General features: G+C 41.9%; 1 protein-coding gene across 5 annotated transcripts in view; it reads right to left on the minus strand.

The window, feature by feature from the left end:
- Positions 1 to 726: 726 nt before the first annotated feature.
- si:dkey-82f1.1 (DENN domain-containing protein 2A) overlaps positions 727 to 26,040 on the minus strand; it is a 120,794-nt gene continuing 95,480 nt past the window's right edge. For 4 of the 5 annotated variants that reach the window (XM_061916868.1, XM_061916869.1, XM_061916870.1 and 1 more), the window contains 10 exons: positions 22,568 to 22,637; positions 22,383 to 22,460; positions 17,894 to 18,034; positions 15,015 to 15,163; positions 9,377 to 9,554; positions 9,280 to 9,321; positions 9,108 to 9,213; positions 6,822 to 7,121; positions 1,364 to 1,450; positions 727 to 1,292 (listed from right to left, as the gene is read on the minus strand). In XM_061916868.1, coding sequence (XP_061772852.1) covers positions 1,261 to 1,292; positions 1,364 to 1,450; positions 6,822 to 7,121; positions 9,108 to 9,213; positions 9,280 to 9,321; positions 9,377 to 9,554; positions 15,015 to 15,163; positions 17,894 to 18,034; positions 22,383 to 22,460; positions 22,568 to 22,637 — 1,183 coding nt within the window. In that variant the 3' untranslated portion in view covers positions 727 to 1,260. The remainder of the gene's footprint in view (positions 1,293 to 1,363; positions 1,451 to 6,821; positions 7,122 to 9,107; positions 9,214 to 9,279; positions 9,322 to 9,376; positions 9,555 to 15,014; positions 15,164 to 17,893; positions 18,035 to 22,382; positions 22,461 to 22,567; positions 22,638 to 26,040) is intronic. The other variant, XM_061916871.1, reaches the window with a different exon arrangement.

The raw sequence follows: 26,040 nt of genomic DNA on the forward strand, positions 1-26,040 counted from the left end.
GTAAGCGTGCGTGTGTATAGTATCTCCAGTAGTGTGTGTGTCTGTATAGTATCTCCAGTAGTGTGTGTGTATAGTATCTCCAGTAGTGTGTAAGTGTGTGTATGTGTGTGTATAGTATCTCCAGTAGTAGGAGATCGGGCTTTCTGCTCCGCTGGTCTGTGGAACGCTCTCCCTGACCACCTGAGGGCACCTCAGACTGTGGATGCTTTTAAAATAGGCTTAAAACCCCATCTTTTAGAAAAAGCATTTTATAGTCATGCATGCTGGTTATAGCTATTGGGCTGTTTCTAGTTTTATATTTTATTCATTTTTCTTATCTTTTTATTATTATTACTTTTTTTTTTTACACTGTGGCACTGTGAGGTTGTTTGCTCAACGTAAAGTGCTTTTTTTTACAAATAAAATCTATTATTATCATTATTATTATTGTGTGTGTGTGTGTGTGTGTGAGGTGACATCAATGATGGTATTCTGGGAGGTGAAGTGGGACTAAGTATGACATCACTGAAGGCCTAGGTGAGAAACGCACAGGTGGAATGTCTCCTATGATGGCAAAGGTTGCTGGTTTGATGCTACCTCTGCAAAATACTGCTCAGAGCAGCTCAAGCAGGAAACGATGAAGCACTGCGTCCCCCAGTGGTCATGATGTGAATTACACAATGCAATGATTGCACACACACTATTTCATACTCATTATATGTGTGCACACTTAAATAAAATACAGTATTGATTTACTCCAAATATTTAATACTTGATTCATCTACCAGCCGTCACAATATTCATCGCCAACATCCTGTCCAGATGTTGCTGTGAAGGATGATAATCCCTCACAGAGGACCGAGAGAACATCTGGAAAGCAGCAACAGAGAGAGAGGAGTCCCATCACTTTATTGATGGAGTTTCATTCTTAAAAGACGGACATTGGAGGCAAACTACTCCACGTACAAAGTGACCTCCCAACATGGCGGCCGGCTCTACTCTGACGGTACGAGTCAATGGACTTGAAGACAAAACAGTCCGATAAATAAAGCCTATGAACAAACTACAGGTTTCTCTTTGCGCTGAAAAAGGAGATTATGTGACCAAAAAAAAAAGGAAGAAAGAACATAAATAAAGTGAAAGCCTGAAGAAGAAGTTGTACAAAACTTCTACAGGAAAGACTTGGAATGCTTGAGAAAGACTTGGAATGTCCCGGAATGTGAGAAGAAGGTATTTACACTGCTGACGTTGAAAGATGCTCTGGACAAACTCCACACAAAGTCATTTCTTAGAGAGGAACTTCATCTTGTTTCCTTGAAAACAAAGAAAAGAAAAGATGTCGGGACCACTTTTCAAACGTTGTGCTGCTGAAGCAAAGTCTCACCTAAGCCTTTCAAGAACTTGTTGACCCCTCGCTGCTCGCTGCCAGGAAGTGAGTCCAGATACTCCTGCGCCCTCACCTCAAACAGACCTGCAGGAGCGCACACATTGTTTATGGCAGGGGTGTCCAAACTTTTTCCACTGAGGGCCGCACACAGAAAAATTAAAGCCCGGGGGGGCCATTAGGGGTCCCGGGGACCATAAAGGGTCTCAGTTAATAAAATGTTAAAAACAAGTCAAATTTGTATTATTATTATTTTTTTTTCATAGCTTGGTTTGGTAGAGTGGCCATGCCAGCAACTTAAAGGGTTGCAGGTTCGATTCCCGCTTCCGCCATCCTAGTCACTGCCGTTGTGTCCTTGGGCAAGACACTTTACCCACCTGCTCCCAGTGCCACCCACACTGGTTTAAATGTAACTTAGATATTGGGTTTCACTATGTAAAGCGCTTTGAGTCACTAGAGAAAAGCGCTATATAAATATAATTCAATTCAATTTAACGCTTGCAGTAAATCTCTATATCAACTTTTTAAAAAAAAAGGTTTTATGGCATTTCTGTCTATAGAGTGGCCGTGTCAGCAACTTGAGGGTTGCAGGTTCGATTCCCGCTTCCGCCATCCTAGTCACTGCCGTTGTGTCCTTGGGCAAGACACTTTACCCACCTGCTCCCAGTGCCACCCACACTGGTTTAAATGTAACTTAGATATTGGGTTTCACTATGTAAAGCGCTTTGAGTCACTAGAGAAAAGCGCTATATAAATATAATTCAATTCAATTTAACGCTTGCAGTAAATCTCTATATCAACTTTTTAAAAAAAAAGGTTTTATGGCATTTCTGTCTATAGAGTGGCCGTGTCAGCAACTTGAGGGTTGCAGGTTCGATTCCCGCTTCCGCCATCCTAGTTACTGCCGTTGTGTCCTTGGGCAAGACACTTTACCCACCTGCTCCCAGTGCCATCCACACTGGTTTAAATGTAACTTAGATATTGGGTTTCACTATGTAAAGCGCTTTGAGTCACTAGGGAAAAGCGCTATATAAATATAATTCACTTCACTTTGTTTTTTTAATTATAAAACTGAAATATGCAGTATTTAGTAATTAGAGCCCTAATAGACCAATAATGCAGGACACCATTGATTTTAATTGTTTATTATTTTTGAGTAATCACAGTAAAAAGATAAATAAAATACCACTAAATATATTTGGGATCCAAAAGGTGCCCCACTCAAAAAGTGACACCTTTTTATTAGTTTTTGTTTTACTTTCAAGACTTAAGTTACGAGATCAACTTCAGTTATATCTGTTGAATTTACGTTTTAACTATTATTTTGTTTGTTTTATGCTCTTTTGTCAAAGAAAACTTTGTTTTTTATATGGCAACTGCACAATATATTCAATATTTACCTCATAAAACATGGGTGTCAAACTCTGGCCCGCGGGCCAAATCTGGCCTGCCGTGTAATTTCATTTGGCCCTTGGGGCAATATGAAATTAACATTAGAGCTGACCCGCCGGTATTATACAGCATTCACCGCTGATACTCATACTTGCCAACCCTCCCGAATTTCACTGTCCCTCCCGAAAAACATTCTCCCGATTTCCACCTGGACAACAATATTGGGGGCATGCCTTAAAGGCACTGCCTTCAGCGCCCTCTACAACCTGTCGTCACTTCCGCTTTTCCTCCATACAAACAGTGTGCCGGCCCAGTCACATAATATATGCGGCTTCTACACACAGGTATGTGAATGCAAGGCATACTTGGTCAACAGCCACACAGGTCACACTGAGGGTGGCCGTATAAACAACTTTAACACTGTTACAAATATGCGCCACACTGTGAACCCACACCAAAAAATAACGACAAACACATTTCGGGAGAACATCCGCACCGTAACACAACATAAACACAACAGAACAAATACCCAGAACCCCTTGCAGAAATAACTCGCCCGGGACGCTACAATATAAACCCCCCGCTACCAACAACCCCCCGCCCCCCCCATTTATTTTCAAATTTATTAGCCTGTGGGAAAAGTTAATGTTGATTTTTACCTCAGAAGGCTGCAAATAGAAAAGAGGCATTTGATTTTTTATTAAAATTGTATTTAATATGCCTTTTAATGTTTTTTTCGTTTGTTTTTTGAAAGTTGATTTTGCACTATTAAGTTATATAAGCGTTGCTTGTTCCATATTCAGTGTTAAAGCAAATCAGGGTAGCAAACTGAGCGATAATTATTGATATTTTATTGTTATTATTATTTGAAACGGGATTTTGCATGTCGCTATAAAGTTATGTAAGCCTTGCTTGTTCAATATTCAGTGCAAAAGTTGTCCGGGTCCCTTTTAAAAGGTTAATTTGTTGAATCTTGGCCCGCGGCTTTGTTCAGTTTAAAATTTTGGCCCACTCTGTACTTGAGTTGGACACTACTGACATAAAACATTTTAAAGTGAAATGTTTTAACTTATTGGAGCTTTGAAAATAATTCATTATAACATGAATTTTTTTTATTTTTTGTTTTGAGCTATTGAAAAATAAAAAATAAAATAATTGATTGATTGAGACTTGTAATTAGTAGATTGCACAGTACAGTACATATTCCGTACAATTGCGTCCCGGAAGAGTTATTGCTGCAAGGGGGTCTGGGTATTTGTTCTGTTGTGTTTATGTTGATTAGATTAGATTAGATAGTACTTTATTTATTCCGTCAGGAAAATTACAATTTTCAGCACAATCCCATTCAAGATCAGACAAACATTACAGGGAGACAGAACAGGATCGCTGATGGGTCTGCCGGCTTCCAGTGCCCCTTACAAAAAAGATGACATACAGGTAAACCGGGGGGGGAGAAAAGAATAGAAGATTAAAATAAAATTAAAAAAAATCGGTCTTAGCCTGGGCCCTGGAGTGGGGGTGCAGACTGAGGCCAAGGGAAAAATGCGGATGTTCTCCCGAAATGTGTTTGTCATTATCTTTTGGTGTGGGTTCACAATGTGGCGCATATTTGTAACAGTGTTAAAGTTGTTTATACGGCCACCCTCAGTGTGACCTGTGTGGCTGTTGACCAAGTATGCCTTGCATTCACATACCTGTGTGTAGAAGCCGCATATACAATTTAAATACAAGTTTTTCAACTTGTTTAAGTCGGGGTCCACCTTAATCAATTCATGGTAAAATAAAGACAAAAGAAAAAAATAAACAGCATCTATGGCAGCTTTGTGTCAACATTGAAACTTTTTCACGTTAGATTTCCCTCATTCCAATATTTTTAATGTCCTTTTTAATTTTTAAATAGCATTTCCAGAATGTGTGGTGGGCCGGTAAACAATTAGCTGCAAATGGCCGCACTTTGGACATCACTGGTTTATGGGGATTTATTCCGCTTGAGCCACACAGCTACATAACAAAATGCACAAAAAAACAAAGCTGATCAAGTTCAGGCAGGTGGTTGTCATGATTGTTGTTGACAAATATGTGAAGGGATGCTAAATTCAGTCCAAGAGGCCTCACTCCACTGCACCTGTCTGCACATTAAGTATTCATCTTACAATCCCATCAAGTCCTTTCTAATAAGCAACAATATTCCACTTTCAACTGAAGCTCAAAGCTAAACCTTTTAACATCCACATGCACATAAATGGTTGTACAAACCCCGTTTCCATATGAGTTGGGAAATTGTGTTAGATGTAAATATAAATGGAATACAATGATTTGCAAATCCTTTTCAACCCATTTTCAATTGAATGCACTAAAAAGACAAAATATTTGCTGTTCAAACTCATAAACTTTTTTTTTTCTGCAAATAATAATTCACTTATAATTTCATGGCTGCAACATGTGCCAAAGTAGTTGGGAAAGGGCATGTTCACCACTGTGTTACATCACCTTTCCTTTTAACAACACTCAATAAACGTGTGGGAACTGAGGAAACTAATTGTTGAAGCTTTGAAAGTGGAATTCTTTCCCATTCTTGTTTTATGTAGAGCTTCAGTCGTTCAACAGTCCGGGGTCTCCTCTGTCATATTTTACGCTTCATATTGCGCCACACATTTTCCATGGGAGACAGGTCTGGACTGCAGGCGGGCCAGGAAAGTACCCGCACTCTTTTTTTACGAAGCCACGCTGTTGTTACACTTGTCTTGCTGAAATAAGCAGGGGCGTCCATGATGACGTTGCTTGGATGACAACATATGTGGCTCCAAAACCTGTATGGACCATTCAGCATAATGGTGACTTCAGAGATGTGTAAGTTACCCATGCCTTGGGCACTAATACACCCCCATACCATCACAGATACTGGCTTTTGAAATTTGCGCCTATAACAATCCGAATGGTTATTTTCCTCTTGTTCTGGAGGACACCAAGTCCTCTGTTTCCAAATATAATTTGAAATGTTGACTCATCAGACCACAGAACACCTTTCCACTTTGCATCAGTCCATCTTAGGTGAGCTCAAGCCCAGCCCAGTTTCAAGATATTGTTGATAAATTGGTTTTGCTTTGAATATTAGAGTTTTAACTTGCACTTACAGATGTAGCGACCAACTGTAGTTACTGACAGTGGTTTTATGAAGTGTTCCTGAGCCCATGTGGTGATATCCTTTACACACTGATGTCGGTTTTTGATGCAGCACCGTCTGAGGGATCAAAGGTCCGTAATATCATTGCTTACGTGCAGTGATTTCTACAGATTCTCTAAACTTTTTGATGATTTTACGGACCGCAGATGGTAAAATCCCTAATTTCCTTGCAATAGCTCGTTGAGAAATGTTCTAAAACTGTTCGACGATTTGCTTACAAAGTGGTGACCCTCGCCCCATCCTTGTTTGTGAATTACTTAGCATTTCATGGAAGCTGCTTTTATACCCAATCATGGCACCCACCTGTTCCCAATTAGCCTGCACACCTGTGGGATGTTCCATATAAGTGTTTGATGCGCATTCCTCAACTTTATCAGTATTTATTGCCACCTTTCCCAACTTCTTTACACGTGTTGCCTACATCAAATTCTAAAGTTAATGATTATTTATGAGTTTGAACATCAACTATGTTGTCTCTGTAGCATATTCAACTGAATATGGGTTGAAAATGATTTGCAAATCATTGTATTCTGTTTATATTTACATTTAACAATTTCCCAACTCATATGGAAACGGGGTTTGTACATGACTTGTTATTCCATCAAGAAGAGACTAAACCTTTTTACATTCAAGCACAAACAAAGTGAACCCGGCCTCCTGATTCTCACACATCATCAATTATTTAGCTGGCAAAGTTCACTTGTTCGACCTAAAGAACCTCCCTACATCACATCCTCTTCCAACAGTCTCAATTGTTTGAGTTGACCTTTGTTTTCCATTTCCACAGCAGGAACGTAGCATTGTGTCAATGGCGCCCTCTGCTGGTCTCTGCTGGAACATCCCCCATGTACAACAATCCAAGTCCCCATCAAGTCCCCGTACCTCTGAGGCCTTGTCTGCGCAGCTCCCTCTCCTGGATGAAGCCTGCAAACATCTGCGTCTCCATGAACACCTCCAGGAACCTCCTCAGACTCTTGGATGTCACCGCCTTACGGAAGGCCTCCCGCTGGAAGGAGGAGGAAGAGGAGGAGGAGGAAGAGTAGGGCGTTGTGGGCGACGGGACGGATGACGACTCGTCCTCCCGCTCGGCCCCGCCCATGAAGAGCGAGTAATGGCCAACCATTTCCACGAAGAAACGCACGAAAGCCTCCGACACCACCGCGCTGAGGGAGCTGGAGTCTGCTGGGAAAAACGGCGGTCAAAGATCCTTCATTTGACAGGAGTACTATGCTGTTTTTCAAGACGTATTGCACAAATGCTAGTCATAGATCCTCTATACAACAGAAGTACTATGCTATGTTTGAGGAACTACTGGAACAGTAATTGAAGATCCTCTATACGACAGGAACACTGCTGTTTTTGAAGACCTACAGTAAAAACGCTAGTCAAATATCCTTTATAGCAGAAGGACTATGCTGTTTTTCAAGACTTACTGCACAAATGCTAGTCAAAGATCCTCTATATAACAGAAGTACAATGCTGTTTTTCAAGACCTTCAGTAAAAACACGAGTCAAAGATCCTTTACAGCAGAAGTACTATGCTGTTTTTCAAGACCTTCAGTAAAAACGCTAGTCAAAGATCCTTTATAGCAGAAGGACTATGCTGTTTTGGAAGACCTACAGTAAAAACGCTAGTCAAAAATCCTTTATAGCAGAAGTACTATGCTGTTTTTCAAGACTTACAGTAAAAACGCTAGTCAAAGATCCTTTATAGCAGAAGGACTATGCTGTTTTTCAAGACTTACTGCACAAATGTTAGTCAAAGATCCTCTACTTAACAGAAGTACTGTGCTATTTTTGAGGAACAACTGGAACACTAATTGAAGATCCTCTATACGACAGGAACACTGCTATTTTTGAAGACCTACAGTAAAAACGCTGGGCAAAGATCCTTTATAGCAGAAGGACTATGCTGTTTTTCAAGACTTACTGCTAAAAAGATGGTCAAAGATCCTCTATATAACAGAAGTACTATGCTGTCTTTGAGGAACTACTGGAACACCAATTGAAGATCCTCTATACGACAGGAACACGGCTGTTTTGGAAGAACTACAGTAAAAATTCTAGTCAAAGATCCTTTATAGCAGAAGGACTATGCTGTTTTTCAAGACTTACTGCACAAATGCTAGTCAAAGATCCTCTATATAACAGAAGTACTATGCTATGTTTGAGGAACTACTGGAACACTAATTGAAGATCCTCTATACGACAGGAACACTGCTGTTTTTGAAGTCCGGCAGTAGTAATACAACCGCATACCATCACAGATGCTGACTTTTGAACTTTCCGCCATGGTTATTTTCCTTTTTGTTCTGGAAAACACCACGTCCTCTGTTTCCAAATATAATTTGAAATGTGGACTCGTCAGACCACAGAACACCTTTCCACTTTGCATCAGTCCATCTTAGGTGAGCTCGGCCCCTGCGTTTCAGGGTGTTGTTGACTAATGGGTTTGGCGTTGCATAGTAGAGTTTTAACTTGCACTTACAGATGTAGCGCCTGAGGGATCAAAAGACCGTATTATCATCGCTTACGTGCAGTGATTTCTCCAGATTCTCTGAACTTTTTGATGATTTTACGGACCGTAGATGGTAAGATCCCAAAATTCCTTGCAATAGTTTGTTGACAAATGTTCTAAAACTGTTTGACAATTTGCTTACAAAGTGGTGACCTTCGCTCCATCCTTGTTTGTGAATTACTTAGCATTTCATGGAAGCTGCTTTTATACCCAATCATGGCACCCACCTGTTCCCAATTAGCCTGCACACCTGTGGGATGTTCCATATAAGTGTTTGATGAGCATTCCTCAACTTTATCAGTATTTATTGCCACCTTTCCCAACTTCTTTGTCACGTGTTGCTGGCATCAAACTCTAAAGTTAATGATTATTTGAGTTTGAACATCAAATATGTTGTCTTTGTAGCATATTCAACTGAATATGGGTTGAAAATGATTTGCAAATCATTGTATTCTGTTTATATTTACATTTAACACAATTTCCCAACTCATATGCAAACCGGGTTTGTATCAAGACAGGTGCACTTTAGTGTTTTCAGGGACCTATAGTGGACTGCACCAATCAAAGATCATCTATAGGATATATACACCAATAAGGTCTCTGCCGAGAAGGTATTGCAAGATCCTGTAAGTCCAGAAGTTGCTGCTCACCACTGGGAAGTTCTCCTTTCTCACAGGCCAGCTCCCTCCTCTTCTCCAGCACGTGTTCCAGCGCCGCCTGCAGCTTGTGAGGCAGGATGGAGTCCTCGTCGTCCAGCTGGAGGAGACAAAGACGGCTTGAAAGTCCATCATGGACACATGTCGCCGGGCGTGCTTCTCTCACCTGCCGGAGGAAGCGGCTGTTGCCCAGGTCCACCACCAGAACCTGCAGGAGACCAGCCGGTTATTGTCCTGCTGAGCGGAGGACAGCAAAGACTTACTTCTTCTAAGGGCAGCTCCTTCAGCCGAGGCAGCGAGCTGGAGAGCAGGCCCACGATGAAGGGGGTGGGCGTGCAGACGATGTCCAGCATGGAGGGCGGCAGCACGGGGATGTAGGTGTGCTGCCACGTCAGCGGGTAGAGCAGCGCCACCACCGCGTGGCAGCACTGGGACAAGGTGCTGCAGGACAGGTGGAAACCTTGGTCAAACACACTTCTCAAAACATGCTTCAACGCAATTGTTGTGGGGGCCACAAGCTACTCTACATTAAATGTAACTAAAATACAAGTTACTCACCATTAAATGTAACTAAACATAAAAGTTACTCTCCATTAAATGTAACTAAGCTACAAGTTACTCTCCATTAAATGTAACTAAGCTACAAGTTACTCTCCATTAAATGTAACTAAACTCCGATTTACTCCCCATTAAATGTAACTAAGCTACAAGTTACTCTACATTAAATGTAACTAAGCTACAAGTTACTCTCCATTAGATGTAACTAAGCTACAAGTTACTCTCCATTAGATGTAACTAAGCTACAAGTTACTCTCAATTAAATGTAACCAAACTACAAGTTACTCTCCATTAGATATAACTAAGCTACAATTTACTCTCCATTAAATGTAACAAAGTTACAAGTTACTCCACATTAAATGTAACTAAGCTACAAGTTACTCTCCATTAAATGTAACTAAGCTGCAAGTTACTCTACATTAAATGTAACTAAAAACAAGTTACTCTACATTAAATGTAACTAAGCTACAAGTTCATATCCATTAAATGTAACTAAGCTGCAAGTTACTCTCCATTAAATGTAACAAAGTTACAAGTTACTCCACATTAAATGTAACTAAGCTACAAGTTACTCTCCATTAAATGTAAATAAGCTACAAGTTACTCTCCATTAAATGTAACTAAGCTAAAAATTACTCTCCATTAAATGTATCCAAGCTACAAGTTACTCTCCATTAAATGTAACTAAGCTACAAGTTACTGTACATTAAATGTAACTAAGCTACAAGTTACTCTACATTAAATGTAACTAAGCTACAAGTTACTCTCTATTAAATGTAACAAAGCTACAGGTTACTCTACATTAAATGTATCCAAGCTACAAGTTACTCTCCATTAAATGTATCCAAGCTACAAGTTACTCTCCTTTAAATGTAACTAAGCTACAAGTTACTCTCCATTAAATATAACTAAGCTACAAGTGACTCTCCATTAAATGTAACTTAGCTACAAGTTACTCTACATTAAATGTAACTAAGTTACAAGTTACTCTCCATCAAATGTAACTAAGTTACAAGTTACACCACATTAAATGTAACAAAGCTACAAGTTACTCTACATTAAATGTAACTAAGCTACAAGTTACTCTCCATTAAATGTAACTAAGCTACGAGTATCTCTCCATTAAATGTAACTAAGCTATGAGTTACTTTCAATTAAATGTAACTAAGCTACACGTTACTCTCCATTAAATGTAACTAAGTTACAAGTTACTCCACATTAAATGTAACTAAGCTACACGTTACTCTCTGTTAAATGTAACTAAGCTACAAGTTACTCTTTATTAAATGTAACTAAGATACAAGTTACTCCACATTAAATGTAACTAAGCTACGAGTTACTCTCCATTAAATGTAACTAAGCTATGAGTTACTTTCCATTAAATGTAACTAAGCTGCAAGTTACTCTCCATTAAATGTAACTAAGCTCCGATGTACTCCCCATCAAATGTAACTAAGCTACAAGTTACTCTCCATTAGATGTAACTAAGCTACAAGTTACTCTCCATTAAATGTAACTAAGCTACAAGTTACTCTCCATTAAATGTAACTAAGCTACAAGTTAATCTCCATTAAATGTAACTAAGCTACAAGTTACTCTCCATTAAATGTAACTAAGCTACAAATTACTTTCTATTAAATGTAACTAAGCTACAAGTTACTCTCCATTAAATGTAACTTAGCTACAAGTTACTCTACATTAAATGTAACTAAGTTACAAGTTACTCTCCATTTAATGGAGGAGGCCGATTTCAATCGTTTGAAATCGCATAAAGGGAAGAAGATTAAGAGCTATTCAGTAGGATTTAAGATCCAAGCTATTGAATATGCTAAAAAGAACAGTAAGCAGCTATGTTTTATTAATATACCGTAGCTGCGTGTGTCAAATATGAGTCATTAAATGACTCCCGCCTCCTGGTGGTAGAGGGCGCTAATGATCCTTCTTGCGACTACTCGGCTGCAGAAGAAGTGACAACAAGCAGCAAGAGTGAGCGGCGATCTTTTATTTTTTCCTCTCGCTTGAACTTTTAACATGGAGGATTACATATCTAAAATAAAACCGTTTTCTAAACTGGACTTTCAATCGAAGCAGGAGGTAATAAAGGAAGATCTCCATCGAGACAGAGAGACTTTTAAAACTGAAGAAAGATAAGGAAGACTTCTATAAACCAGTTATCGATGCTTTTGATCAGAAGGAGCTGCGCATGGACTTCATTTATAAGTAAAGGTAAGACCATAATAACGTTTTTTTTTTAATTAAATGTGCTTTTCATGATGGTATCCTTACATCACACTCAAATTTATAAACGCAGGCCTAAATTTAGCGCATGCCTTTGGTAAGCGCCGGAGTGACAAGAGGTTTTAAAATAATTAGTGCCTTTTTCGCCACTCACATTTGAACACTGAAGTAATTACAAAAATAACTACTTACTAAATAGAAAGCATAAGTAAAGACTCATAAATAACTGGAAATTGTATTTTTACATACAAATACGCTAAAATAAAATAACTAAATTGATAACGATTATGTTTCTTCACTTAATTGTCAATCAAATTAAAGTGCAAATGAAAGCACGGATTCACCACTTTAGTCATAATTTTTGCGCTAAAGAAACTTCTCTCTGACTTTAGGGCCAGACTTCTTCTGTTATTTGGATGTTGTCATGACTGCCACAAGTGGTGGAAAAGTGTATTACAACCGAGTGCCGCTTTGGCCCCTGCATGCCAGGGCTGAGAAACACTGGCATGGAGTCAAATATTTTGTTGGCAAAAATCTTGGTTAATAACAGGACAAAAAAATATTTCTTGAAAGTCTTATAATTTAGTGCAAATATTTTCATGGTAAGTGGTAAAAAAAATATATTTTTTGACATCCGAAGAGATCAAGGGGTGATGGGTCAAATGCAGGGAATAATTTTGCCACATCTAGTGGGTGTGTGACAATCGATGCTACTTTAAAGGCCTACTGAAACCCACTACTACCGACCACGCAGTCTGATAGTTTATATATCAATGATGAAATATTAACATTGCAACACATGCCAATACGGCCTTTTTAGTTTACTGAATTGCAGTTTTAAAATTCACGCGGAAGTATCATGCTAAGACGTCGCGGTATGATGACGCCTGCGCGTGACATCACGTTCCCAGATATAAGTCGTCTGTTTTCATCGCATAATTCCACAGTATTCTGGACAGCTGTGTTGCTGAATCTTTTGCAATGTGTTCAATGAATAATGGAGATGTCAAAGAAGAAAGCTGTAGGTGGGAAGCGGTGTATTGCGGCCGCCTTTAGCAACACAAACACAGCCGGTGTTTCATTGTTTACATTCCCGAAAGATAACGGTGAAGCTTTACTATGGAACAGAGTGGTCAAGCCAACATTGTTCCCTACCACATGTCAAACAGCAGGTTTCGGTGAGAAAATTGTGGTAATAAGTCGGCTCTTACCGTAGACATGAGCGGATAGCTTGCGTCGATCCTCGTGCACCTGTCAAATAGGCAGCTGTCGACTCTCTTGCCTCCTCCGACCGGCCTCCCCCCAACGTGGGATGCTTCCACCGTGTAGGAGGGGGAAAAAAAGCTCAGCCTGGCCCCAAAAGCTGCCTTCGCTTAGCCTTGACGAGAAACGTGGTTTCCCTTAGAGACACTGGCGGTCACCACACCCGGCGGGAAATTTAAAATTGCAATTTAGTAAATTAAAAAGGCCGTATTGACATGTGTTGCAATGTTAATATTTCATCATTGATATATAAACTATCACACTGCGTGGTCGGTAGTAGTGGGTTTCAGTAGGCCTTTAACTTTAGCTTTAAAGGCCTACTGAAATGAGATTTTTTTATTTAAACGGGGATAGCAGGTCCATTCTATGTGTCATACTTGATCATTTCACGATATTGCCATATTTTTGCTGAACATCGACGATAAAGTTCTCAACTTTTGGTCGCTAATAAAAAAGCCTTGCCTGTACTGGAAGTAGCAGACGATGTGCGCGTGACGTCACGGGTTGTGGAGCTCCTCACATCTGAACATTGTTTACAATCATGGCCACCAGCAGCTAGAGCTATTCAAGCAATTTCCCCATTAATTAGAGCAAGGATGAAAGATTCATGGATGAGGAAAGTTAGAGTGAAGCGCACAAAAAAAAAAAAAAAAAAAAAAAAGAAAAGGCAAAGGCTCCAGGCGGCGGCAGTGAGAGCGATTCAGATATAATTAGACACATTTACTAGGATGATTCTGGAAAACCCCTTATCTGCTTATTGTGGTAACAGTGTTTTGGTGAGATTATATAGTCATACCTGAAAGTCAGATGGCTGTGGTGAACGCCAGTGTCTTTGAGAGAAGCTGAGGAGCCAAGATCACAGCTGCCTTTTTGAGCTGCAGGAGGAGGTCGCATAATCCACTGAAGTCTCCGGTAAGAGCCGACTAAATATCACAATTTTCCCATCCAAAAACTTGCTGGTTGACGTAGAGAAACATGTTCGCTTGACCGCTCTGTGTTAAAAATTCACAACAAACAAAGAAACACCGGATGTGTTTCGGTTGCTAAAGGCAGCTGCAATCCACCGCTTCCCACCAACAGCATTCTTCTTTGACGTCTCCGCTATTAATTGAACAAATTGCAAAAGATTCAGCAACACAAACGTCCAAAATACTGTGTAATTATACGATGAAAAGAGACGACTTTTAGCCGTGAGTGGTGCTGGGCACGTGTCAACATAAGCGTCATCATTCCGCGACGTTTTCAACAGGATACCTCACGGGAAATTTAAAATTGCAATTTATTAAACTAAACCGGGCATATTGGCATGTGTTGCAATGTTAATATTTCATCATTGATATATAAACTATCAGACTGCGTGGTCGGTAGTAGTGGGTTTCAGTAGGCCTTTAATAGTAGCAGTGCAATGCTAATTTCTACCACAGGGTGGCGGTAAATTGCATGGTCTCTATAGAGGGCAGAAAAGTGCATTGTGCGCATGAGAGGAATGTTAAACTTGGAAAAAACACTTCTGCTCACATTGTGTTCATTTATAAAAACCAAAGTGAAATTTCCACTCCAAATGTCATTTTATGTGTTTTCATTTTATGAGCTGAAGCATCATGCGCATGTTCTTTTTTTATGAGCTCCTGATTAAAAATGTCTGCAGCCGCTAAAGTTGCAGCACGGCTAATAAAGTTGAGCGTTCGCTGACCCTGCCGATTCCATGACAGGAGAAGTTTCCAACATTCCTTCCTCTCTTCCACACCTTTTTTTGTTTCCCTGCAATGTGTCGCCTCACACCCGGTGGGCGGCTTTGGAAAAAGGCGAGGAGAAGCGTGAAGGAAGGAGCTGGAGGCTAACCTGAGCTTGCCGGCGGTGAAGATGATCCTGCGCTCCAGGAGCAGCGAGGCGAAGACCCGCAGGAGCAGGCGAAGACTCAAGGAGGAGAAGAGACACTCAAAGTCCACGTGCTCCAGGCGGGAATCTGACGGCCGGCACAACTCCATCACCTGCAGCAGGAAGCAGGAAAGGGGAACATTATCACCAGACCTATGTAAGCGTCAATATATACCTTGATAATGCAGAAAAAAGACCATATCTTTTTTTAACCGATTTCCAAACTTTAAATGGGGGAATTTTGGCGAATTAAACGCCTTTCTATTATTTGCTCTCGGAGCGATGACGTCACCTAGGTGGTCAATCTGCCGTTTTCTCAAACACATTATAAACATCGAGTCAAATCAGCTGTTATTTTCCGTTTTTTCGACTGTTTTCCGTACCTTGGAGACATCATGCCTCGTCTGTGTGTTGTCGGAGGGTGTAACAACACGATCACCCACATTTAATGCCAAACAAACACTTACCAATCGACGGATTTAAGTTGCTCCGGTGTCACAAGATGCGAAAGTCCCGATCGTTTGGTCCGTACATTTTACCGGCGTTGCTAAGGCAGACGTGGCACAGAGATGTATGGATATCCTGCAGATGCATTTCCAACGATAAAGTCAACGAAATCATAAAAGGTGAGTTTTGTTGATTGAATTGACTTATGTGCTAATCAGACATATTTGGTCGCGGCATGACTGCCAGCTAATCGATGCTAACATGCTATTTAGGCTAGCGGCATAGCTCGGTTGGTAGAGTGGCCGTGCCAGCAACTTGAGGGTTTCAGGTTCGATTCCCGCTTCTGCCATCCTAGTCACTGCCGTTGTGTCCTTGGGCAAGACACTTTACCCACCTGCTCCCAGTGCCACCCACACTGGTTTAAATGTAACTTAGATATTGGGTATCACTATGTAAAGCGCTTTGAGTCACTAGAGAAAAAGCACTATATAAATATAATTCACTTCACACTTCACATGGCACAGAGATGTATAAATATCCTGCAGATGGATTTCCAACGATAAAGTCAACGAAATCACAAAGGTGAATTTTGTTGATGTTATTGACTTATGTGCTAATCAGACATATTTGGTCGCGGCATGACTGCCAGCTAATCGATGCTAACACGCTATTTAGGCAAGCTGTATGTACATTTGTAGCTATATTTGCATCCAGCCTTTCCCTCCATCCACATTTAATGCCAAACAAACGCTTACCAATCGACTGATTTAAGTTGCTCCAGTGTCACAAGATGCGAAAGTCCAGATCGTTTGGTCTGCACATTTTACTGGCGATGCTAAGGCAGACATGGCACAGAGATGTATAAATATCCTGCAGATGCATTTCCAATGATAAAGTCAACGAAATCACAAAGGTGAGTTTCGTTGATGTTATTGACTTATGTGCTAATCAGACATATTTGGTCGCGGCATGACTATCAGTTAATCGATGCTAACATGCTATTTAGGCTAGCTGTATGTACATTTGTAGCTATATTTGCATCCAGCCTTTCCCTCCATCCACATATAATGCCAAACAAACACTTACCAATCGACGGATTTAACTTGCTCCAGTGTCACAAGATGCAAAAGTCCCAATCGTTTGGTCTGCACATTTTACCAGCGATGCTAAGGCAGACATGGCACAGAGATGTATGCATATCCTGCAGATGCATTTCCAGCGATAAAGTCAACGAAATCACAAATGTGAGTTTTGTTGATGTTATTGACTTATGTGCTAATCAGACATATTTGGTTGCGGCATGACTGCCAGCTAATCAATGCTAACATGCTATTTAGGCTAGCTGTATGTACATTTGTAGCTATATTTGCACCCAGCCTTTCCCTCCATCCACATTTAGAGCCAAACAAACGCTTACCAATCGACGGATTTAAGTTGCTCCGGTGTCACAAGATGCGAAAGTCCCGATTGTTTGGTCTGCACATTTTATCGGCGATGCTAAGGCAGACATGGCCGAATAGCGTCAATAGCTATTCGCTCAATAGCTTCAGTTTATTCTTCAATTTCGTTTTTGCTATCTGCCTCCATACTCCGACCATCCGTTTCAATACATGCGTAATCTGTTGAATCGCTTAAGCTGCTGAAATCCGAGTCTGAATCCGAGCTATCCATCTTCTACCGCTTATTCCCTTTTGGGGTCGCGGGGGGCGCTGGCGCCTATCTCAGCTACAATCGGGCGGAAGGCGGGGTACACCCTGGACAAGTCGCTACCTCATCGCAGGGCCAACACAGACAGACAGACAACATTCACACTCACATTCAAACACTAGGGCCAATTTAGTGTTGCCAATCAACCTATCCCCAGGTGCATGTCTTTGGAAGTGGGAGGAAGCCGGAGTGCCCGGAGGGAACCCACGCATTCACGGGGAGAACATGCAAACTCCACACAAGAAGATCCCGAGCCTGGATTTGAACCCAGGACTGCAGGAACTTCGTATTGTGAGGCAGACGCACTAACTCCTCTGCCACCGTGAAGCCCAAAGATCTCCCCGCCGGGGAATCGAACCCCGGTCTTCCTCGTGACAGGCGGAGATACTGTCCACTATACTAACGAGGACGGTGAATCTGAGCTAATGTCGCTATATCTTGCTGTGCTATCCGCCATGTTGGCATCACTAAATGACGTCACAGGAAAATGGACGATGGATTTAAAGATAGCGAAAATCAGGCACTTTAAAGCCTTTTTTCGGGATATTCCATGATGGGTAAAATTTTGAAAAAAACTTTGAAAAATAAAATAAGCCACTGGGAACTGATTTTTATTGGTTTTAACCCTTCTGAAATTGTGATAATGTTCCCCTTTAAGGCCGGGCGGGAGACGCCTGGAGATTCTCTACCTCTGTTCCTGAGCCCGGCAGGAAGTTCTTGACGGTGATGGTCCTTCCTGGAGCAGGAAAAGGAGCTTCCATGATGCCTCTCATGAAAGGCTGCACCAGGGCGGGCGAGATAGCTCGTCTCTTCTCCACCTCGTCCAGGATCTGTCAACAAAGCATCCTTCATCTTCTGCGCACAGTTCGGCTTTATTTTAGCAAACTGAGGCTGAAAGGGTGACCACACATCAACTGACCTCCAGGACTGCAGGTCTCTGAGGTCACCTAAATTGTACAGTGAAGGAGAGGTCAGGGACTTAAAAAGAGCTTTCGCATATTACAAACCCCATTTCCATATGAGTTGCGAAATTGTGTTAGATGTAAATATAAACGGAATTCAATGATTTGCAAATCCTTTTCAACCCATATTCAGTTGAATATGCTACAAAGACAACATATTTGATGTTCAAACTGATAAACATTTTTTGTTGTTGCAAATAATCATTAACTTTAGAATTTGATGCCAGCAACACGTGACGAAAAAGTTGGGAAAAGTGGCAATAAATACTGATAAAGTTGAGAAATGCTCATCAAGCACTTATATGGAACATCCCACAGGTGTGCAGACTAATTGGGAACAGGTGGGTGCCATGATTGGGTATAAAAGCAACTTCCATGAAATGCTAAGTAATTCACAAACAAGGATGGGGCGAGGGTCACCACTTTGTAAGCAAAGTGTCGAACAGTTTTAGAACAACATTTCTCAACGAGCTATTGCAAGGAATTTAGGGATTTTACCATCTACAGTCTATAAAATCATCAAAAAGTTCAGAGAATCTGATGAAATGACTGCATGTATGCGATGATATTACGGACTTTTGATCCCTCAGGCGGTACTGCATCAAAAACCGACATCAGTGTGTAAAGGATATCACCACATGGGCTCAGGAACACTTCATAAAACCACTGTCAGTAACTACAGTTGGTCGCTACATCTGTAAGTGCAAGTTAAAACTCTACTATGCAAAGCCAATCCCATTTATCAACAATATCCTGAAGCTGGGCTGGGCTTGAGCTCATCTAAGATGGACTGATGCAAAGTGGAAAAGTGTTCTGTGGTCTGACGAGTCCACATTTCAAATTATATTTGGAAACAGAGGACGTGGTGTCCTCCAGAACAAAGAGGAAAATAACCATCCGGATTGATATAGGCGCAAAGTTCAAAAGCCAGCATCAGTGATGGAATGGGGGTGTATTAGTGCCCAAGGTATGGGTAAATTACACATCTGTGAAGGCACCATTAAGGCTGAAAGGTCCATAAAGATTTTGGAGCAACATATGTTGTCATCCAAGCAACGTTATCATGGATACCCCTGCTTATTTCAGCAAAACAAGTGTTACAACAGCATGGCTTTGTTGTAAAATAGTGCGGATACTTTCCTGGCCCGCCTGCAGTCCAGACCTGTCTCCCATGGAAAATGTGTGGCGCATTATGAAGCATAAAATACGACAGCGGAAACCCCAGACTGTTGAACGATTGAAGCTCTACATAAAACAAGAATGGGAAAGAATTCCACTTTCAAAGCTTCAACAATTAGTTTCCTCAGTTCCCAAACGTTTATTGAGTGTTGTTAAAAGAAAAGGTGATGTAACACAGTGGTGAACATGCCCTTTCCCAACTACTTTGGCATGTGTTGCAGCCATGAAATTCTAAGTTAATTATTATTTGCAGAAAAAAATTAAGTTTATGAGTTTGAACATCAAATATCTTGTCTTTGTAGCATATTCAACTGAATATGGGTTGAAAATGATTTGCAAATCATTGTATTCCGTTTATATTTACATCTAACACAATTTCCCAACTCATATGGAAACAGGGTTTGTAAATAATACAAGTGTTTGTAGCGAGTGATGCTGTACTCCATGTGGCACAGTCAAAACATTTAGCAGTGTCCTAGAACTTGTGCAGATTGAACTTCATTCTCTTCGCTGTGACCAGAAATCGTTTGGTTGAGTCGTGTAGGCAACCCAAAATGTTGAAAGAACCATATTGGACCAAAAATAGAAAATTAAAATCGGTCTAGAGTCGCAAAAAAATAAAAGCCTAATATAAGTATTATAATGAAGGGAACACATGATGTAAGTGTCTATATTAGCCTACTATCAAATTGACCTTAAAAGTCTTATATAAGTGTTATAATGAAGGCACTTATAGGTGCGGCATAAGGCTGCATCTACTGTGGTAACAAGCACTTATAGGTGCGGCATGAGGCTGCATCTACTGTGGCCACAAGCACTTATAGGTGCGGCATGAGGCTGCATTTACTGTGGCCACAAGCACTTATAGTTGCGGCATGAGGCTGCATCTACTGTGGTAACAAGCACTTATAGGTGCGGCATGAGGCTGCATCTACTGTGGCCACAAGCACTTATAGGTGCGGCATGAGGCTGCATTTACTGTGGCCACAAGCACTTATAGGTGCGGCATGAGGCTGCATCTACTGTGGCCACAAGCACTTATAGGTGCGGCATGAGGCTGCATTTACTGTGGCCACAAGCACTTATAGTTGCGGCATGAGGCTGCATCTACTGTGGTAACAAGCACTTATAGGTGCGGCATGAGGCTGCATCTACTGTGGCCACAAGCACTTATAGGTGCGGCATGAGGCTGCATTTACTGTGGCCACAAGCACTTATAGTTGCGGCATGAGGCTGCATCTACTGTGGTAACAAGCACTTATAGGTGCGGCATGAGGCTGCATCTACTGTGGCCACAAGCACTTATAGGTGCGGCATGAGGCTGCATTTACTGTGGCCACAAGCACTTATAGGTGCGGCATGAGGCTGCATCTACTATGGCCACAAGCACTTATAGGTGCGGCATGAGGCTGCATCTACTGTGGCCACAAGCACTTATAGGTGCGGCATGAGGCTGCATCTACTGCGGCCACAAGCACTTATAGTTGCGGCATGAGGCTGCATCTACTGTGGTAACAAGCACTTATAGGTGCGGCATGAGGCTGCATCTACTGTGGCCACAAGCACTTATAGGTGCGGCATTAGGCTGCATCTACTGCAGCCACAAGCACTTATAGGTGCGGCATAAGGCTGCATCTACTGTGGCCACAAGCACGGTGCGGCATGAGGCTGCATCTACCGTGGCTACAAGCACTTATAGGTGCGGCATGAGGCTGCATCTACTGTGGCCACAAGCACGGTGCGGCATGAGGCTGCATCTAGTTTGGCCACAAGCACTTATAGGTGCGGCATGAGGCTGCATCTACTGTGGCCACAAGCACGGTGCGGCATGAGGCTGCATCTAGTTTGGCCACAAGCACTTATAAGTACGGCATGAGGCTGCATCTACTGTGGCCACAAGCACTTATAGGTGCAGCATGAGGCTGCATCTACTGTGGCCACAAGCACTTATAGGTGCGGCATGAGGCTGCATCTACTGCGGCCACAAGCACTTATAGGTGCGGCATAAGGCTGCATCTACTGAGGCCACAAGCACGGTGGGGCATGAGGCTGCATCTACAGTGGCTACAAGCACTTATAGGTGCGGCATGAGGCTGCATCTACTGTGGCCACAAGCACTTATAGGTGCGGCATGAGGCTGCATCCACTGTGCCCCCAAGCACTTATAGGTGCGGCATGAGGCTGCATCTACTGTGGCCACAAGCACTTATAGGTGCGGCATGAGGCTGCATCTACTCTGGCCACAAGCACTTATAGGTGCGGCATGAGGCTGCATCTACTGTGGCCACAAGCACTTATAGGTGCATGAGGCTGCATCTACTGTGGCCACAAGCACTTATAGGTGCGGCATGAGGCTGCGTCTACTGTGGCCACAAGCACTTATAGGTGCGGCATGAGGCTGCGTCTACTGTGGCCACAAGCACTTATAGGTGCGGCATGAGGCTGCATCTACTGTGGCCACAAGCACTTATAGTTGCGGCATGAGGCTGCATCTACTGTGGCCACAAGCACTTATAGGTGCGGCATGAGGCTGCATCTACTGTGGCCACAAGCACTTATAGGTGCGGCATGAGGCTGCGTCTACTGTGGCCACAAGCACTTATAGGTGCGGCATGAGGCTGCTTCTACTGTGGCCACAAGCACGTATAGGTGCGGCATGAGGCTGCATCTACTGTGGCCACAAGCACTTATAGGTGCATGAGGCTGCATCTACTGTGGCCACAAGCACTTATAGGTGCGGCATGAGGCTGCGTATACTGTGGCCACAAGCACTTATAGGTGCATGAGGCTGCATCTACTGTGGCCACAAGCACTTATAGGTGCATGAGGCTGCATCTACTGTGGCCACAAGCACTTATAGGTGCATGAGGCTGCATCTACTGTGGCCACAAGCACTTATAGGTGCGGCATGAGGCTGCGTATACTGTGGCCACAAGCACTTATAGGTGCATGAGGCTGCATCTACTGTGGCCACAAGCACTTATAGGTGCGGCATAAGGCTGCATTTACTGCTTTTGACTTTTATTGGAAGTTGTACCTTGGAGAAGAGGTCGAAGCAGCCCAAGCGGCTGACGATGCAGTAGACCTCCGGGAGCCTCCGGCCTTTACCGCTGGGCTGTGGGCAAGCAGAAAGAGATGTGAAGTTGAAATGTGGCCAGTGCGTCAGAGCCAAGGTGCAAACAGGAGAAAATACATTTGGTATTTATTGAAATAAAAAAGTACCAGTAAACGCCTGCAGTAGCCAAATCGCCGACTTCCATCCTCTCCGGTCAGCACAAAAGAAAAGGTCTCACTGGAGAGATAGGACAAATGGAGTGGATTTTATTTATATAGCGCGTGTTCACAAGAGACTCAAAGCGCTTGACACAGTGGAACCCCTAATTTACATCAGGGGTACCCAACCTTATTTATGTCATGGGTCCCCGACCGCTTGAATGTGAGGCAGCAAAGATCAGTGCATGGAAAATACAAACCCCGTTTCCATATGAGTTGGGAAATTGTGTTAGATGTAAATGTAAACAGAATACAATGATTTGCAAATCCTTTTCAACCCATATTCAGTTGAATATGCTACAAAGACAACATATTTGATGTTCAAGCTGACAAACTTTATTTTTTTTTGCAAATAATAATTAACTTAGAATTTCATGGCTGCAACACGTGCCAAAGTAGTTGGGAAAGGGCATGTTCACCACTGTGTTACATCACATTTTCTTCTAACAACACTCAATAAACGTTTGGGAACTGAGGAAACTAATTGTTGAAGCTTTGAAAGTGGAATTCTTTCCTATTCTTGTTTTATGTAGAGCTTCAGTCGTTCAACAGTCCGCTGTCGTATTTTACGCTTCATAATGCGCCACACATTTTCGATGGGAGACAGGTCTGGACTGCAGGCGGGCTAGGAAACCACCCAGACTCTTTTACTACGAAACCACACTGTTGGAACATGTACCTTGGCATTGTCTTGCTGAAATAAGCAGGGGCGTCCATGATAACGTTGCTTGGATGACAACATATGTTGCTCCAAAACCTGTATGGACCATTCAGCACTAATGGTGCCTTTACAGATGTGTAAGTTACCCATGCCTTGGCCACTAATACACCCCCATACCATCACAGATGCTGGCTTTTGAACTTTGCGCCTATAACAATCCGGATGGTTATTTTCCTCTTTGTTCTGGAGGACACCACGTCCTCTGTTTCCAAATATAAATTGAAATGTGGACTTGTCAGACCACAGAACACCTTTCCACTTTGCATCAGTCCATCTTAGGTGAGCTTGAGCCCAGCCAAGCCGGCCTGCGTTTCAGGGTGTTGTTGATTAATAGGTTTTAGCTTTGCATAGTAGAGTTTTAACTTGCACTTACAAATGTAGACACCAACTGTAGTTACTGACAGTGGTTTTATGAAGTGTTACTGAGCCCATGTGGTGATATCCTTTACACACTGATGTCGGTTTTTGATGCAGTACCGCCTGAGGGCTCAAAGGTCCGTAATATCATCGCTTACATGCAGTGATTTCTCCAGAGTCTCTGAACCTTTTGATGATTTTACGGACCGTAGATGGTAAAATCCCGAAATTCCTTGCAATAGCTCGTTGAGAAATGTTGTTCTAAAACTGTTCGACAATTTGCTTACAAAGTGGTGACCCTCGCCCCATCCTTGTTTGTGAATTACTTAGCATTTCATGGAAGCTGCTTTTATACCCAATCATGGCACCCACCTGTTCCCAATTAGCCTGCACACCTGTGGGATGTTTCAAATAAGGGTTTGATGAGCATCCCTCAACTTTATCAGTATTTATTGCCACCTTTCCCAACTTCTTTGTCACGTGTTGCAGGCATCAAATTCTAAAGTTATTGATTATTTGCAAAAAAAAAATGTTTATCAGTTTGAACATCAAATATGTTGTCTTTGTAGCATTTTCAACTGAATATGGGTTGAAAAGGATTTGCAAATCATTGTATTCCTTTTATATTTACATCTAACACAATTTCCCAACTCATATGGAAACGGGGTTTGTAAGTTTTTGTGTGAGGTGTTAAGACATGTGTAATGTTAACTACTGGTGCAAAAACAGCAGCACTTGAACTTTACCTTACTAGGTCAAGAAGGATGTGTATTTTCTTACCTCAGCACAATTGTTACATGAAACAAATGAGCACTTTAGCATTATACCACTTCTCACGTTAACCACTAGGGTGACTTTATTCTTCATTTGTCCTGAGCTGAGGTCATGCAGCAACCTGCTCTTTGAACGGGTCTCCATTTTATTGTATTGGTGTTATTATTATATCTAAGTCTGCGTATTTTATTGTTGTGTTTATGTCCGATTTTGGTGCTGCCTAACTGAACATTTATGGACCCTGTTGATATACGTCAAACCATACTTGCCAACCTTGAGACCTCCGATTTTGGGAGGTGCGGGGGTGGTGGGTGGGGTGGGGCGTGGTTAAGAGGGGAGGAGTATATTTACAGCTAGAAAAGTGCAGATTGGATTTTAACCTATTTAAAACATGACATCAGAAATATATATTTATTGTGAGAAATCATTAAGATAATCAGTGTTTCCACAAAGATAAATATCATTAATTATGAATAATAACATAGAGTTGAAGGTAAATTGAGCAAATTGGCTATTTCTGGCAATTTATTTAAATGTGTATCAAACTGGTAGCCCTTCGCATCAATCAGTACCCAAGAAGTAGCTCTTGGTTTCAAAAAGGTTGGTGACCCCTGCCGTAGATGTTATTGTCACACATGCATGTACAGTAGATGGCAGTATTGTCCTGTTTAAGAGTGTCGCAACATTGCTGTTTACAGCAGACGAACTGCTTTACGGTAGACGAAAACGTGACTGCTGTTGTTGTGTGTTGTTACCGCGCTGGGAGGACGTTAATGAAACTGCCTAACAATAAATCCACATAAGAAACCAAAAACTCGCCCTCGATCATTCTACAGTTATAACGTCACAGTTTATATTGTGGGAAAACGGACGTGAAAACAGGCTGTCCTCACTCAGGTCCGAATGGAGCTGGAGGGGGCTTGGCCTCCAGCTCCGCCTGAATATCGGGAGATTTTCGGGAGAAAATTTGTCCCGGGAGGTTTTCGGGAGAGGCACTGAATTTCGGGAGTCTCCCGTAAAATCCGGGACGGTTGGCAAGTATGCGTCAACCTGCCAGGGACTGCGGATAGAAATTAGCACTTCACTACAATCTGGCACATTTACATTTGTATACGTTCATTAATGTACATTGAGCTATGTAATAACTATATAACAAACTAGCAGGAGTTGTATTACACATCTATGAAGAAGCTTGTTGATGTGTTCTTGTGGCAAAGGTTAAGTCAGAAAAAACACAGTCGTTTATAAATGATTTAAAGGAGCCATATGGATTATTGTCAGGTCATTAATACATCATCTTCTTGTCCAATACCTCTAGAAGTGATAACAGTAGTTCATATGATCATTTCAAAATTAGATTTACAGCCCCGAAATCTTGTTATTGTTTTCATTTTGATGATGCCCCGCCCTCCACCGTTTGACCAATGAGAAAGTCTGTGAGTGTGTCACATCCAGGTTGCCATCTTGGTCTGGCTACTGCCACTGGTAAAGTTACTAAACATGTCAGACCTTCTTAGTCCATGTGAAAGTTTCCATTCTCAACTTATCATGACAAAGTCAGGGACAAAAC

The sequence above is a fragment of the Nerophis ophidion genome, linkage group LG12 (genome assembly GCF_033978795.1).
Source record: "Nerophis ophidion isolate RoL-2023_Sa linkage group LG12, RoL_Noph_v1.0, whole genome shotgun sequence".
NCBI lineage: Eukaryota > Metazoa > Chordata > Actinopteri > Syngnathiformes > Syngnathidae > Nerophis > Nerophis ophidion.